We start from the raw sequence: 16,968 nt of genomic DNA, 5'->3' as shown, positions 1-16,968 counted from the left end.
AGGCCCTACGAATGCACAGGATCTGCTCAGACGAGGAGGAACGCGATGGACACCTACAGACGCTGAAAGACGCCCTCGTAAGAACGGGATATGACGCTCGACTTGTCGATCGACAGTTCCGACGGGCCACAGCGAAGAAACGCGTAGACCTCCTCAGAAGACAAACACGGGACACAACCAACAGAGTACCCTTCGTCGTCCAGTACTTCCCCGGAGCGGAGAAACTACGCCATGTTCTCCGCAGCCTTCAACATGTCATCGATGACGACGAACACCTCGCTAAGTCCATCCCCACGCCTCCACTACTCGTCTTCAAACACCCACCCAACCTCAAACAGACCATCGTTCGCAGCAAATTACCCAGCTTTCAGGAGAACAGCATCCACGACACCACGCAACCCTGCCACGGCAACCTCTGCAAGACATGCCAGATCATCGACACGGATACCACCATCACATGAGAGGACAGCACCCACCAGGTACATGGTTCATACTCCGGTGACTCAGCCAACGTTGTCTACCTCATACGTTGCAGGAAAGGATGCCCCGGAGCATGGTATATTGGCGAGACCATGCAGATGCTGCGACAACGGATGAACGGACACCGCGCAACAATCGCCAGACAGGAGGGTTCCCTACCAGTCGGGGAACACTTTTTAGCAGTCAAGGACATTCAGCCACCGTTCTTCGGGTAAGCGTTCTCCAAGGCGGCCTTCGAGACACACGACAACGCAAAATTGTCGAGCAGAAATTGATAGCCAAATTCTGCACCCATGAGGACGGCCTCAACCGGGATCTTGGGTTCATGTCACACTGCATGTAACCCCACCAGCAAGGGGGGAAAAAAAGTTGTCTGTTTTTAATATTCTCTCTCTCTCTCTCTCTCTCTCTCTCTCTGCCTTTTTGGGTCTCTTTCTCTCTGTCTGTAATTTGACACAATGTGTATTCAGTATACTGGGACCTACTGTTTTCCGTGGCTAACCTGTCTGAACACCAACGACACCTTTTGATTGGTGATGATGTCCCAGCCTAATATAAGATATGCGATTTGAGAACCTCTTGTTCATTCACTCACTCACCTGACGAAGGGGATAATCTCCGAAAGCTTGTGATTTTAAAATAAAATTGTTGGACTATAACCTGGTGTTGTAAGATTCCTTGCATTAAAGTTAATGGGATTAATAGTAGCAAAGTCGCCAGGTCCAGTTGGTGTGCATCCCAGAATACTGTAGGAGGTTGGAGAGGTGATTGCAAAGGCATTGACTTTAATTTTCCAAAAATCTATGGAAAATTGTATTGTGCCAAGGGACTGGAGGGTTAGAAAATTTACACACTATTCAACAGAGGGGAAAGGATAAGTCAAAAAATTATAGGCCAGTTTGTCTTGCCTTTAGTTGTGGGTGAACTTCGAGATTCCATAACAATAGGTGAATACTTAGAAAAAGAAGAGACTAATCGGGGATAGTGAGCATGAATTTGTGACGGGAGGGTTGTGCTCAGTTAACTTAGTTGAATATTTTGGGGCAATCCAGGAATGTGTTGCATGTATATATGGATTTTCAAGGGGCATTTCATAAAGTGCCATGTAACTAAATCATATGGTATTTAAAAATAATTTAACCATGTGGATAGAGAGCTAGCTAATATACAAAGTGAAGAGTAGGAGTATTTTGGATTCCAGTAGTGTGCTGCAACCTCTTGTTTTCCATTTATATAAATAACATGCTTCAAAGTATTCACATTTGGATAGTGCCATGCATGCATTGATGCTCTTTATCTGCCCCTATTCTGCAGCACATTGAAAAAAAGATTGTTTTGATTTTCTTACTCCCTCACATAACTAATCTATCTGTACAAGAAGCCCTTTTATAAAAGTTGAAAATTTAAAGCAAGTTGTTTTTCATTACTTTTTTGAAAGATTTAAGAGGAAATTTTTGTACCCTTTTTTCATTTGTGTACAGTTTACATTGATGAATAGAGTTGAAGTGTGGAACAACGATGCTGTGTTGGTGGTTCAGTATTGTCCGGAACAGTGACTCATGGCTTTGCACTTATTGCTCCTCACACTTGAGGATAACTTTCTTGCCCATAGTCTTTTGTGGGGTGGGAGAGAATGATGAGCAGTTGCTAAGTGCTTCCTCATAAAACTAGAAAATTGGATGCATTGACCTGCACCACATTCTTTATCCAAGTAGCTGATTAGATATCAGTATTGAGATATTGACCATAGGTTTCTTCGTGCTTTGGTAAATGATTTTATTGGGGGAGTATTTTTTAAATGATTATCTTCAGTATTCAAGTCCTCTGGCACTACTATTACTGCACCATGCATAATGCAATTTAGGTTAACCATTTTTTCTTGCAACAAATTTTTTATGCAGTTCCTTGCCGAACCACCAAAGCAGCAGCCTTCCTACTGCCTCTTCACCAACCTCAAGCTCATCACATGCAGTAAGTATGTTAAATGTTTTGAGTTAAGCGGTTGTTCCCCTTAAGTATGTTGTATTTTTCCAGCTATATATAAATGAATCTTGGCGCTGAAGAATTTTCTATCTCAACTTCAATGATTATCCAAAATCCTACTTTCATAAGTGCAGTGGTATTTGTTGTATCCAGTAAGCTAAGTGTTAAATGTCCATATTCACTTTTATTAAAAGGTATATTTTATGTTGGCTGCTTTACTTTGCCTCGTGCAGTTCAACAACAACAATTTGCGTTTATGTAGCGACTTCAATGTAGAAAAACAAAGGACTTCAGAGGCGTAGTGTGTAATCAGACAGAAAATGGATGCCGAGCCAAAGCTTGGTTGGATTTGGTTTTTAAGTGGGTGGGAGAGATTTGGGGGTGGGGGGTTGGATTTCCAGAGCATAGGGCCTAGATGGCTTAAGTCATGGTCACCAAGGTTGGAGGGAATGCACAAGGCCAGAGTTGGAGGAAGTGTTCTTGGAGGGTTGTAGGACTAGAAGAGGTTACTGAGATAGGGAGAGGCACAGCCACAAAACAATTTAAAGAACAGGATGAGAATTTTAAGTTGGAGGCAGTGGAGTAACCTGAGCCAATGTAGGTCAACAAGGACAAGGATGATAATTGGACAATTGTAAATGAAAATAAGGAAATGGCAGACATGTCAAATAATTACTTTTGGACCTAAAAAGGATAAATCAGGGTACTTTCTAAATGGTGAAAAGCTTGAAACAGTGGAGTTCCAAAGAGACTTAGGGGTCCATGTACAAAGATCATTAAAATGTCATGGACGGGTACAGAAAATAATCAAAAAGGCCAGTGGAATACTGGCCTTTATATCTAGAGGACTAGAAAACAAGGGTTAGAAGTTATGCTACAGCTATACAAAGCCCTGGTTAGACTACACCTGGAGTACTGTGTTCAGTTCCGGGCACCACATCTTAAGGAAGGATATATTGACCTTGGGAGTGCAGCATAGATTTACTAGAATGATACTTGGACTCCCAAGGGTTAAATTATGAGGAGAGATTACACAAACTAGGGCTGTATTCCCTGGAATTTGGAAGATTACAGGTTGATTTGATCGAGGTTTTCAGGATATTAAGTGGACCATAAGAGATAGGAGCAGGAGTAGGCCTGATAGGGTAGATAGAGAGAAACTATTTCTGCTGGTTGGGGAGTGTAGGATTAGGGAACATAGCCTAAAAATTAGAGCCAGGACTTTCAGGAGTGAAGTTAGGAAACACTTGTACATGCAAAGGGTGGTAGAAGTTTGGAAACTCTATTGCAAATGGCAGTTGATGCTAGTTCAATTGTTGTTTTTAAATCTGAGATTGATAGATTTTTGTTAACCAAAGGCATTAAGGGATATGGGGCTATGGTGGATATATGCAGTTAGGTCACAGATCAGCCATGATCTCATTGGACTCAAGGGGCTAAATGACCTACTCTTCCTATGTTCCTATGAGTGTGGAGGGGTCAGGGGAGAGGAGGGGTTTAAGGAGATCGTTGGTGGTGTGGAAAGGAAAGAGGATATCTTTGATCTCCAGGATGATCCTGAAATAATGGTTTTGGCAGCGGTGAATGAACCTCGAACTTGGTGGTTAAGCCAGATCTGATGGTGGTTGGGTGAATCAGTTGTGCACCACATGCCCCTTTGATTTCCAGTGACAACAACCAGGAGAGGCTATAAGTTTTACTGGGGACCAGGGCATCAAAGATGGAGGTGAGGGAGTGGTTGAGCAGATAGACAGCTGCAGAAATATTATGGCAAATGGAGGCTAGGCTGTTGGGAGTCTGAAAGTGCATTTGTAAGTGAGTTGGGGAGCTAGGTTTTCCAGAGTCGGATGCAGAAGGAAGTGGGGTTGGAGGGGGTAGTTGGGTGATGAGGGATATAAGGAAGTTGTCTTATCTGTGATTGAGATCATGAAGTAGAGTGGCCACATGAGATGAAAAGGCCGAAGGGTGACTACGAATATGGTTAGAGTTTATATGGAGGGAGAGGTTTAAGGAGGATGAGTATCGTGAAATTGGCGGATGGAGGGCAAAGCGAGTTGAGATTGAAAGCACAGAGGATGATAAGTTGCTCGGTGCAGAGACGAAGTGAGGGAAGATAACTTGGTAAGAAACTCGGGGTGGGCTAATAGAGAATGAGGATTTTAAAGGACAGGCTGGAGGAGTGGAACAAGGTGAGGTGCTTGAAGGAGAAGATACCAGAGAAGTTGAGGGAGAGACCAAGGTGTAATTTGAAGATGGCCACAGCACCATTGTGACAGTTTGGGTGGGGCAGGTTGTGGAAATTTATAGCCATTTGGGGAGACTCCAGTAAGGGAACCTGTGAACCAAGTTTCTGTCAAAGCCAGGATGCAATCATCCACAATAAGGTCGTGGACCGCAAGGGCCATGTTCGCGAATGAATGGATGTTCTGGGTGGAAATATTGTGAGGTGGTGATTATTGATCACAGGTACGCTGGGAGGGAAGTTTGGATGGGAGGAGGATGGCGCAGTTGGAATTGTTGCTCGTAGGGCAGCGATGGGTGGCTCAATAGACCCTTCGGAGAATGCCAAGAAAGATGCAAAGGTTAGCTGTGGGCTTAACCGAGGGGTATTTAAGCCTGGGGTGACGGCAGGCGAGTAGGAAGGCAAGGGAGTACTGGTGGATTGGGGGGTGGTGGTGTGAAGTTGTGAGTTGGTCATTGCTATTTTAGCACTACGATGCTGTACTGCTTACATTGTTTTTCTTCTGCAGCACACAAATGTTGACAGCAGTTTGGAGACTTCTGCAACTTTCTCAACTGCTTTGACATTTGCTACAATCACCACATCATCAGTTACTGTCTCCAGCAGCCTAAACACTACAAACAGCCTTGGACTGAGTGCCGCTAGTGTATCCATGCCAACTGCTACTACGCGGGCAGCTCCTTCTGTGTCTTCAGGTAGAAAGCCATTCCTTTATTAAAGGCCAGCCCTGGGAAAGGGGGGCTTCTAATGTTTGTTTTGTTTTCTGATTTTATACTTTGATCTTAAATGAACTAGAGGTTCTCAAACTTCAACCAGGACCCACCAAATGTTTCTCTCCTTGTACATTAGTGTCTGTCTTCTTTTCCCCCAACTCTTTTTTTACCTCTCGCTCGTTCTTTCTTTCCTCTCCCTTTCTCTCTACTGCAAATAATGCTGCAGTTAGAGTTTGCACTTTTCTTAAAGATTGGACAGTTTGTTTTTTGGTAATTGCTAGTGCTTATATTCAATGCTGGAAGTTTCCAGTAGGGATTTATGGTTTCTGTGTGTGGGATAAGAAGCATGATGATTAGGCACTGCTTTTGGTTGGCAATTCAGTGCAATGCTTTATATTGGGGTAGCTCACCTGCCTCAGAAGACCAAAATCATAGTGTTTACAAGAGAATAGAATCTATCTTTCTCAACCTTGAATATAACTGAGATGCAGTCTGCATGTTAGTTTAGATAGAGGCAGTAGTTCAATCTTCCAATGCAGTTAGTATAATATGGTAATACTAATCAGAAGCTACATAGACTTCAATTCGCGTGCTATAATCAACTTCAATACTGTAGATATAAATTGTCCTTTCCCCTGAAAAAATTCCTTGTACTTAAAAAAAAAAAAAAAAAAATCATAAATTGACAAGTTTAAATTGGCATTGGCAACCATTTTCAGGTTGGCAGGCTGTAACTAGTGGTGTGCCGCAAGGATCAGTGCTTGGGCCTTAGCTATTTACAATCTATATCAATGACTTAGATGAAGGGACTGAGTGTAATGATTCCAAGTTTAAGAACATTAGGGATGGGCAATAAATGCTGGCCTCACCAGCGACGCCCCCATCCCATGAAAGAATTAAAAGAACATAATAGGAGCAGGAGTAGGCCATATGGCCCCTTGAGTCTGCTCCACCATTCAATCAGATCATGGCTGATCTTCAACTCTACTTTCCTGCCTGATCCCCATATCCCTTGATTCCCCGAGAGTCAAAAATCTATCTCAACCTTGAATATACTCGATGACTCAGCATCCACAGCCCTCTGGGGTAGAGAATTCCAAAGATTCACAACCCTCTGAGTGAAGAAATTTCTCCTTGTCTCCGTGCTAAATGGCCAACCCCATATCCTCCAACTATGCCCTCTAGTTCTAGACACTCCATCCAGGGGAAACAAGCTCTCAGCCTCTATCCTGTCAAGCCCCCTCAGAATCCTGTTTCATTGAGATCACCTCTCATTCTTCTAAACTCCAGAGTATAGGCCCATTCTACTCAACCTCTCTTCATAGGACAACCCTCTGATTCCAGGAATTAATCTAGTGAACCTTCATTGCACCGCCTCTAAGGGAAGTATATCCTTCCTTAGATAAGGAAACCAAAATTGTATGCAGTACTCCAGGCGATGTCTCACAAAGCCCTGTACAATTGTTGTAAGATTTCCTTACTCTTTTACTCCAACCCCCTTGCAATAAAGGCCAACATGTCATTTGCTTTCCTAATTGCCTGCTGTACCTGCATGCTAACTTTTTGTGTTTCCTGTATCAGGACACCCAAGTCTGTCTGGACACTAACATTTAATAGTTTCTCACCATTTAAAAAAATATTTTGTTTTTCTATTCTTCCTACCAAAGTGAATAACCTCACATTTCCTCGCATTATACTCCATCTGCCACCTTCTTGTCCTCTCACAGCTTACTTTCCCACCCAGCTTTGTATCGTCAACAAATTTGGATACATTACACTCGGTGCCTTCATCCAAGTCATTAATAAAATAGCTGAGGCCCAAGCACCGAACCATGCAGTACCCCATTAGTTACAGCCTGCCAACCTGCAAATGACTCAGTTATCCCTACTCTCTTTTCTGTCCATTAGCTAATCCTCCATCCATGCTAATATGTTACCCTAACCCCATGAGCCCTTATCTTGCGTGACAACCTTTTTATGTGGAACCTTATCGAATGCCTTTTGAAAATCCAAATATACTACATCCGCTGGTTCCCCTATATCTACCCTGCTTGTTACATCCTCAGAATTCTAATAAATTTGTCAAACGTGATTTCCCTTTCATATAACCATGTTGACTCCACCTAATCATATTATGATGTTCTAAGTGCCGTTACTACTTCCTTAATAATGGATTCTAGCATTTTCCCGACGACTGGTGTCAGCCTAACTGGCATGTAGTTCTCTGTTTTCTCTCTCCTTCCTTTCTTGAATAGTGCTGTAACATTTGCTACCTTCCAATCCGCTGGGACAGTTCTTGAATCTAGGGAATTTTGGAAGATCGTAACCAATGCATCCACTATCTCTGCAGCCACCTCTTTTAAACCCCTCGGATGTAGGCCATTATGTCCAGGGGATTTAACGGCCATTAGTTTCCCAGTACTTTTTCTCTACTTTAAGTTCCCCACTCTCATTAGCCCCTTGGTTCCCCACTATTTCAGGTGCGTTTTCTGTGTCTTCTATTGTGAAGACAGATACAAAATATTTGTTTAACCCATCGGCCATTTCCTGATTTCCCCATTATAATTTCTCCTGCCTCAGCCTCTCAGGGACCAACATTTACTTTTGCTACTTTCTTTTTACATACTTGTCGAAGCTCTTACAATCTGTTTTTATATTTCTTGCTAGTTTACTTTCATATTCTATTTTCTCCCTTTTTTATCAATTTTTTGGTCATCCTTTGCTGGTTTCTAAAACTCTACCAATCCTCAAGTTTACTATTCTTGGCAACATTTTCGGCCTCTCTTGATCTAATGCTATCCTTAGCCACAGTGGATCATTTTTCTGGGGTCTTTTTATTTCTCAATGGAATGTATATTTGTTGAGAATATTGAAATATTTCTGTAAATGTTTGGCATTGCTTTTCAACTGTCATACCCTTCAATTTAATTTTCCAATCTACCGTAGCCAACTCACCCTTCAAACCTTTTTGTAGTTGGCTTTATTTAAGTTTAAGACTCTAGTTTCAGACTTGATTACGTCACTCTCAAACTCAATGTGAAATTCATCATATTATGATCACTCTTCCCCAGAGGATCCTTTTACCGTGAGATTACTAATTAACCCTGTCTCATTACACAATACAAGATGTAAAAATGCCTGTTCCCTGGTTGGTTCCATGATGCATTGTTCTAGGAAACCGTCTCTAATGCATTTCATGAACTCGTCCTCCAAACTGCCGTTGCCAATTTGATTTGCCCAGTCTATACGAAGATTAAAGTCCCTCACGATTACTGCATTACCTTTTGTTACAAGCTCCTATTATTTCATGATTAATACTCTGTCCAACAGTATAGCTACTAATAGGGGGCCTATAAACTACTCCCATCAGTGTTTTCTGCCCCTTGTTACTTCTTATTTCCTGATCTTCCGAGCCAAGATCCTTTCTCATCACTGTCCTTATGTCAGGGCTGAAATTTATTATTAGGGCTAAACCCTTCTTTTCCATTCTGCCTGTCTTTTCTAAACGTCATGAACCCTGGAATATTTAGTTCCCAATCTTTGTCACTTTGCAACCACGTCTCTGTAATGGCTGTTTAGATCAAACCCATTTATCTCTATTTGTGCAACTAATTCATCTAGTTATGAATGCTCCGTGCATTCAGATAGAGTCTTCAATTTTGACTCTACCATTTTTTCCTGCTTTGACCTTACCTGTTGATGCTTTATTGGTAAACTCTCTGCTGATGATACAAAGCTAGGTGGGAAACTAAGCTGTGAGGAGGACACAAAATCTGCAAAGGGATATAGACAGGTTAGGTGAGTGGGCTAGAAGTGGCAGATGGAGTATCATGTGGGGAAATGTGAGGTTAGTCACTTTGGTAGGAAGAATAGAAAAACAGAATATTAAATGGTGATAAACTATTAAATGTTCAGAGAGATTTGGGTGTCCTTGTACAAGAAACACAAAAAGTTAGCATGCAGGTGCAGCAAGCAATAAGGAAGGCAGATGGCATGTTAGCCTTTATTGCAAGGGGGTTGGAGTTCAAGAGTAAGGAAGTCTTCCTACAATTGTGCAAGGCTTTGGTGAGACCTCACCTGGAGTACTGTGTACAGTTTTGGTCTCCTTATCTTAAGAGGCAGTGCAGCGAAGGTTTACTACATTGATTAATTCCTGGGATGAGAGGGTTGTCCTATGAAGAGAGATTGAATAGAATGGGCCTATACTCTGGAATTTCGAAGAACGAGAGGTGATCTCATTGAAACATACAAGATTCTCAGGGGGCTTGACAGGGTCGATGCTGAGAGGTTGTTTCCCCAGCTAGAGAATCTGGAACTAGGGGGCATAGTCACAGGATAAGGGGTCGGTCATTTAAGACTGAGATGAGATTTTTGGAATCAAGGGATATGAGGATCAGGCAGGAAAGTGGAGTTGATGTGAAAGATCAGCCATGATCTCAATGAATGGCAAAGCAGGCTCGAGGGGCCGTATGGCCTACTCCTGCTCCTGTTCATGTTCTTTTGATTTCAAGTTTATACATACTCCTGACTCCCATTAATATTTAGCAGTAACATGCCCCCAACAGATGTGGACTACATGGATGTGTATCCCTTCGTATAAAAATATACTGACGTGTTAAAAGCTATCGTGCACCAAAGCATAATAAGTACATGTACTTTCAAAGTACTGTAGCACTTGGGTAAAGTTCTGAAACTCGGCGCCGATATCCCTTTTGACTTGATAAATTTGTCTAGTGATGGTTTTTAATCATGTCATTGAATGCCTTGTTACATTTTTGGGTTTTACTTGATACTTCTCTCACATTCAGGTCCAGGGCAGCACCGTGAGCCTTTTCTCCCTATAAGCTGAATGCAACCTTGCACACAAAATATCGGGTATTGCAGTGTTACCCAGGGATCATATAGAAACCCTCGTTGCTTTATTTAGCTCGTCGAGTATAACACAGTACCCTTCGTGATCTCCTAGCCTTTGGAGATTGGCGGACTAACTGCTCTCAGTCAATGGCTTGACGTGGGCTGTCAGCTATGAAACAGGTTTATTAAAAATAATGTAAGCAGTAGCATGACTATATGGAAAATTGTAATGGTTATTACAAATATAACCATTCAACCTGTTGTTAATTCTCTCAGTAATACTTGGCCTGGATCAGTATCCGTAATATGTGGGGTTTTGTTGGACCCATCCCCATCTTGATGGCCTCTGAACAACTCCCACAGAGCCATCCACTATCTGCTTTCCATTACAGTTGAAGTTTGACTCTGATAAAAACAATATCATGTACATCTTTCAAAAATCAGCTAAAGCTGCTATGCTAGCGATGTATTTTTCCATTAGCCTCCTGGACGCCGGACTACTTAAAATTCGACTAATCCAGACAAGTGCTGCCCTCATGCCAACCTGTACTAAACCCTGCTTGTCCATTACTCCATCCTTATTGACTCCATTGGTTCCCTGTCCCTCACCTTTTTCAATATAAGCACACTTCATCCAAAAATTATCTTCATATCACTCCATAGCCTCGCTCCTGATCATCTCTCCAATCTTCTCCAGCCCTACATCCCACCTCCCCTTCTATTTTTCCATCACTGGTCTACTGCATGTTGCAGAGCCTTACCTCTTTCCCTCTTCCACATGCGCATACACTGTCTCTAGACCTCAAAGGTGGAAATATGTACCTTGGAAAGGGTGAGATGAGCAACAAGAGGTTCACTTGTCTGAAGAGAGCAAGCTATGAAAAATCATGAGGCTTAAGCTCTACAGTTTGCCAAGAGGTGATGGTTAAGGGGTGACCTCATTGAAGTATTTAAAGTATTAAAAGGCATGGCAAAGGTCAACTGATCTTGGGGAGGGGGTGGGGGAAGAAATGCATTCCAAGGGTGATAGATCTCATCAAAAGTTTATCAGGTAAGGTAATGGAGTCAGATATAAGTTCAAAATGCAGATGCTTGTTGGGCTAGCTGATTTGAAATAATAGAGGGACAAACTTCATGAGCAACATGGCTTTTTTTTCCTCCTTGACTTAGACATGTGTTAATACAGCTGGTTTCTTATTGCAGGAAAGGCTCCGCCAAATCTTCCTCAAGGTGTGCCTCCTATTTTACACAATCAGTACATTGTTGGACCAGGGGGACTGCTGCCTGCATACCCAGTAAGAGTGAATTATTAGTTGAATGCAAATATTAATTAACAATTGTATATTTGCAGATCAGGCAGTGAAATTGCATTGATACTGACTAGAAATATGCTTTGTGCTTTAGATAGTAAACATTTGTAAACTGTTTACTATTCAACAAATTGAAATTTCTTGGGAGATTTTGATTTTTTTTTTGACTTTCAAACAATAGATCTATGGATATGACGATCTTCAGCTACTTCAGTCCAGGCTACCTATGGTTCGTATAATCTTTGGAAACTGAGCGTTTAAAACTGGTTTTTGCCATTGTTAGTTTATATCTTGTGTTTTTAAAGTTTTAGGAGAGGACAGTGACCCTTTTGCCTTTGAGGCAGACCTGAGATTCTGTACCCTACACGGGGTCTCTTTTTAACACAAGTATAATCTGAGGCACAAGACTTTTTTAATGGAAAGTTACAAGTAGAGATTCTTTTCAATACTACTACCTCCCTCCTTCAATTAAAAAGCACAGCTCCATCCATTCTTTTGAGTAGACTTTTGATTTAGCTGTGGTCTGCTTGGCTTTATTCTTCTATCCCTGATCATCTTATGTTATGAAACATCAATCTCTCCTGCTTTCTCCATCTTTTGCTGCCTTGATGTAGCATACAGGTCAGGATGGATCTTGGTTGGCAATTTCCCAGTAGGTCATCTAAGTTCCATCAGTTGCTTTTGTCCTATAGGTCAGTGTATAGCTGGTGAACCTCTACTACTGGAGGTAGCAGTGAGACTGCTGAGGTTGGGATGTGAAACCCAGGTCCTCCAGCACTGCAGTCTCTCCTTAGTTGCATTCAAAGATGTCTGAGTAAGATTTTTGCATTACTGCAATTCCTGTCAGTACATGAAGCATTCAGTAGTTACTATTTAATTTTCCATAAGGCTTTTAACAAATGCTAACATTTCATGATTATCCAAGTTTTCTATAATTTGTTCTTTGATACCTGTGAAACAGTTAAGACACTTGCATTTTTATTTCTATTTGTGGAGGTACCACTTTTTAAACTACTGTATCCATATTCAAGTTGAAGCATTTTTAGTAATACAAACATGCACAGTTTAAAACTTTAAGATTTGAGTCATAACTGTACTTGTCAAACCTTATGTATTCTTCTCTCTCTCAACCCCACCCCAGGATTATTATGGAATGGCATTTCCTGCTCCAGCTGCAGCGCTTGCGGGCAGAGATGGAAGTCTTGCAAGCAACCCCTACTCAGGTGTGTATAGGTTCTTGTACGTCTCGTTCTCTTAGAATTGTCCAGCAAAAATTTACAATTTAATCAGTTTTTTGAGGATGTAGATAAGAGGGAACCAGCAGGTACAGAACCAGTATATTTGGGTTTTCAAAAGGTGTTGGGTAAGTGCCATGGAAGAGGTGGTTATACAAGATTGGGGCTCATTGGATTGGGGATAATCAACTAGCGTGGATTCAGGATTGGTTAACGGACAGAAAACAGTAGGATTAATGGTCATTTTCGGGTTGGCAGGTTGTAACTTGTGGGGTGCTGCAGTGATCAGTGTTGGGCCTCAGCTGTTTACAATGTATATCAATGATTTAGATGAGGGGACTGAGTCTAATGTATCCAAGTTTGCTGATAATACAAAGCTAGGTGGGAAAGTAAGTTGTGAGGAGGACACAAAGAGGCTGCAAAGGGATATAGGCAGGTTAAGTGAGTGGGTGAGAAGGTGGCAGATGGAGTATAATATGGGGAAATGTGAAATTATCCGCTTTGGCAAGAAGAATAGAAAAGCAGAATATTTTTTAAAAGGTGAGTGACTAAGAAATGCTGATATTCAGAGGGATTTGGGTGTCCTTGTACACGAATCACAGTTAACATGCAGGTACAGCAAGCAATTAGGAAGGCAAATGGTATGTTGGCCTTTATTGCAAGGTGGTTGGAATATAAGAGTAAGGAGGTCTTGTTGCAATTATAGGGCTCTGGCGAGACCACACCTGGAGTACTGTGTACAGTTTTGGTCGTCTTACTAAGGAAGGATATATTTGCCTTTAGAGTGTTTGCAGCAAAGGTTCATTAGATTGATTCCTGGGATGAGAGGGTTGTCCTATGAGGAGAGATTGGGCTCGATTTTGGCGTCGAGTTTCCGGCGGGTTTCCAGCGGGGGGGGCCCCGAAAATCCCGATATCCGGTCACGTGACCGGATCGCGACGAAATCCCGGCCACTTCCGGGTACCGCGCTGACGTGCGGGGCTGCGCGCGCAAGCCCCGCTGGTGGGAATCCCGCAGGCAATTAAAGCCAGCGGGGTTCCAATTGAGTGTACTTACCTTGCTTGTTGAGGTCAGTTAATGAGCTGAATCAGCTGTCAAAAGAGGAAGTGTGGGATTTTAGGTTCAAGGCAGTGAGTTTCACACACTGGGTGAAACAGTCTCTCTCCAACCAGGCGTGTTGCAGCCAGCAGCCTGTGGCAGGTGCCAAGGTGCACTCCATGGGGGAGAGCCCTCACCCACACAGGAGGCCACCGCGTCACACAGGGCAACCCCTGCCCCCCACTACCCCCTGCCAAGCCAGAGGACAGACCGACACGAAACCGCAGCCCCAGTCCGAGGAACCACCCACCTACCCTGCACAACCCCTCAGACCAACACCTGCCAAATGGGTGGTGTGTGGACACCCTCGGAGGACGAACAGCATGACCAGCCTCGCAGTCCACGCCGTCCGCCGCAGAGACGTGGAGCCCCCCAACACGGTGTTGTTGCACGCCCACCTGCACAGCAGGAAGGAGGGCTACCGCAGAGAGAGACGCATTGCAGAGGGCACTACCCTAGCCACAGGGTCCACAGACCGAGGCGCAGCTCCCCGGACCTCTCCGAGCAGCAGTGCACAGGGAGGCGCAAATTCGCTCGACATGTAGTCGTGGAGATCTGCAGCCTCTTTTATGCCGAGCTGCTCCTGGCTGGCCCCAGCACCAACTGCTTACCTGTCGCTGTCAAAGTCACCACTGCCCTCCACACCTTCTCCTCCGCATCCTTCCAGGGTGCAGCCGGCTACACCGCCGATGTCTCTCAGTCGTCTGCGTGGACGAGCCCTGCAAATACACCTGCACCTACTTTGCAGTAACACGATGGGTGGCATCAGTGGTGGGTCCTCATAGTGATACCCAGGAGCGGGCATTATTGGACACAGCGGACAGGATTCGCGGAGACGTGGCAGTGGTGGTGTCAATATAATGTGTGCTGTTTGTTGCTCTGAAATTCAATATAGGTAACACCCATGACAAACCCTCAAACACCCTTGTGCACCCCCTTCATGCTCACGACACGTTTGCCTTACGCTGCCTATTGCACATATGTGATGCATGCCCTGTGGCTGCAGCACAGGTGGTGGCAGGTTGAGTGAGGCTGGCCGTGAGGGAGATGCACGAGAGGGTGAGTATGGGATGGAGCAATGAGATTGTATGAGGATTGGGTTGCGTGTTAGTGGCAGGATGAGTACTGGCGAGGTGAGTAGGTGGAGGTAAGATAAGGATGGGGTTTGAGTGGGTATGAAGGGTGATGTGACAGAGTAGTGTTGGCGGTGCCGAAGGAGATGTGGGGTGGGGGCAGTGTTGTGGCAGACGGAGTGTAGGGGAAAGACTTCGTGTTCTCACTGTGGCTGACCTACTGCGGTCATTGCAGCGCCTCCTGCACTGTATGCAGGTGGGCCATATGTTGGTGGCGCAGGTGACCCCCTCTGCCACCTCGAGCCAGGCCTTCTTGGTGGCAGAGGCAGGCCGCTTCCTCCCGCCCGCCGGGTGGAAGATCTGTGTCCTCCCCCTCCTCCTCACCCCATCTGATGATATCTGGGGTGAGGCATCATTAAACTGGGAGCAGCCTTCCCCCTGGGCTGCTCCATGCTGCAATTTGTTCCATTGGTTGCAGCATCTGTCAGTGGAGGACTGCCCCTTTAACTAGAGAGCCTCCAGCTGACAGATCGTACTGCGCATGCGCAGCCCGCCTGACGCGCAGGCCAGCGCCGCGGACCCCGGAGGAGCAGGTAATTGATTCCTATTAGTGTGTTGCCTGCTACGATCGCGCGGGCAACCCACTAATTTCTCCGAGCGTGTTGACCACGCTCCCGAAACCCAACCCGCCGGAAACCCGCAGGCCTGCTAAAATCAGGCCCATTGAGTAGAATGGGCTATACTCCCTGGAGTTTAGATGAATGAGATGTGATCTCATTGAAACATACAAGATTCTGAGGGGGCTTGACAGGATAGATGCTGAGAGGCTGTTTCCCCTGGCTGGAGAGTCTAGAACTGGAGGTCATAGTCTCAGGATAAGGGGTCAACCATTTAGGACTGAGATGATGAATTTCTTCATTCAGATGGTTGTGAATCTTTGGAATTCTCTACCCAGAAGGCTGTTATGCTCAGTCATTGAGTATATTCAAGACTGAGATCGATGGATATTTGGACACTAAGGGAATCAAGGGATATGGGGACCGGGCAGAAAAGTGGAGTTGAGGTCGAAGATCAGCCGTGATCTTATTGAACGGCGGAGCTGGCTCGAGGGGCCACATGGCCTACTCCTGCTATTTCTTATGTTCTTATAGACATTAGTCAACTCATTTATCCCCTGCCCCACTTTAATCCCCGAAGGGAAAATGTGGTTAATCCCTCATTCCCAAAGGTGGTAATCTTCTTGTTTTTGATCAATGTATTTTAATACTCTTTGGGCAATCAAAATTTATTCTCCATTTACCATGCAGTTCTTTAAAGGTTTTAAATGTATCTGTGTTAGCCTGTTGCATTCGGTTGTTACCTGAGCCATGGATATGATCAAATAGCAGCATTACTTAATGTATTTATGGTAACAATTTAGTAGAGGACCTGTAACAAAGAAAAGAGGATTTTTTTTTACTGAACCATATTAAATAGTGTGTGATCCCATATTTCAGGTGATCTAGCAAAGTTTGGCAGGGGTGACTCTGCCTCACCTGCTCCAGCAACAACCCTAGCCCAGCCTCAACAAAATCAGACCCAGACTCATCACACCACTCAACAGGCCTTCTTAAATCCTGCTTTGCCTCCAGGCTATAGTTACACGGGATTACCATACTATGCTGGTATGCCTGGAGTACCCAGCACATTCCAGTATGGGCCTGCCATGTTTGTAAGTAATTTGTACCTTTTATTAGAGTTGTTGGTGTTCAATGCCCTAAAATGTCCTGGGGAAACTACAAAGCACTTCACAACTGATGAATTACTTTTGAAATACACTGTTGCATATCTGCTGTAACAGCCAATTTGTTAACAACAAATGAGATGAATGGCTGCTTATTCTGTTTTGGTGAAATGTCCGCCAAGGCACCAGAAGAACTTCCTACTCTTCAAATAATGCCATGGAATCTTTTAGATTTACCTGAAAAAACACAGCCTTTA

General features: G+C 43.9%; 1 protein-coding gene across 9 annotated transcripts in view; it reads left to right on the top strand.

Annotated features, from left to right (window-relative positions):
* Window positions 1-16,968, top strand: part of ubap2a (ubiquitin associated protein 2a) — a 100,617-nt gene that overhangs the window by 63,547 nt on the left and 20,102 nt on the right. For all 9 annotated transcript variants that reach the window (XM_067984705.1, XM_067984663.1, XM_067984672.1 and 6 more), the window contains 6 exons: window positions 2,382-2,451; window positions 5,214-5,400; window positions 11,476-11,567; window positions 11,764-11,811; window positions 12,724-12,805; window positions 16,485-16,699. In XM_067984705.1, coding sequence (XP_067840806.1) covers window positions 2,382-2,451; window positions 5,214-5,400; window positions 11,476-11,567; window positions 11,764-11,811; window positions 12,724-12,805; window positions 16,485-16,699 — 694 coding nt within the window. The remainder of the gene's footprint in view (window positions 1-2,381; window positions 2,452-5,213; window positions 5,401-11,475; window positions 11,568-11,763; window positions 11,812-12,723; window positions 12,806-16,484; window positions 16,700-16,968) is intronic.

The sequence above is a fragment of the Heptranchias perlo genome, chromosome 1 (assembly GCF_035084215.1).
Source record: "Heptranchias perlo isolate sHepPer1 chromosome 1, sHepPer1.hap1, whole genome shotgun sequence".
NCBI classification, from domain to species: Eukaryota; Metazoa; Chordata; class Chondrichthyes; order Hexanchiformes; family Hexanchidae; genus Heptranchias; species Heptranchias perlo.
This window is presented reverse-complemented; position numbering and strand designations above follow the sequence as displayed.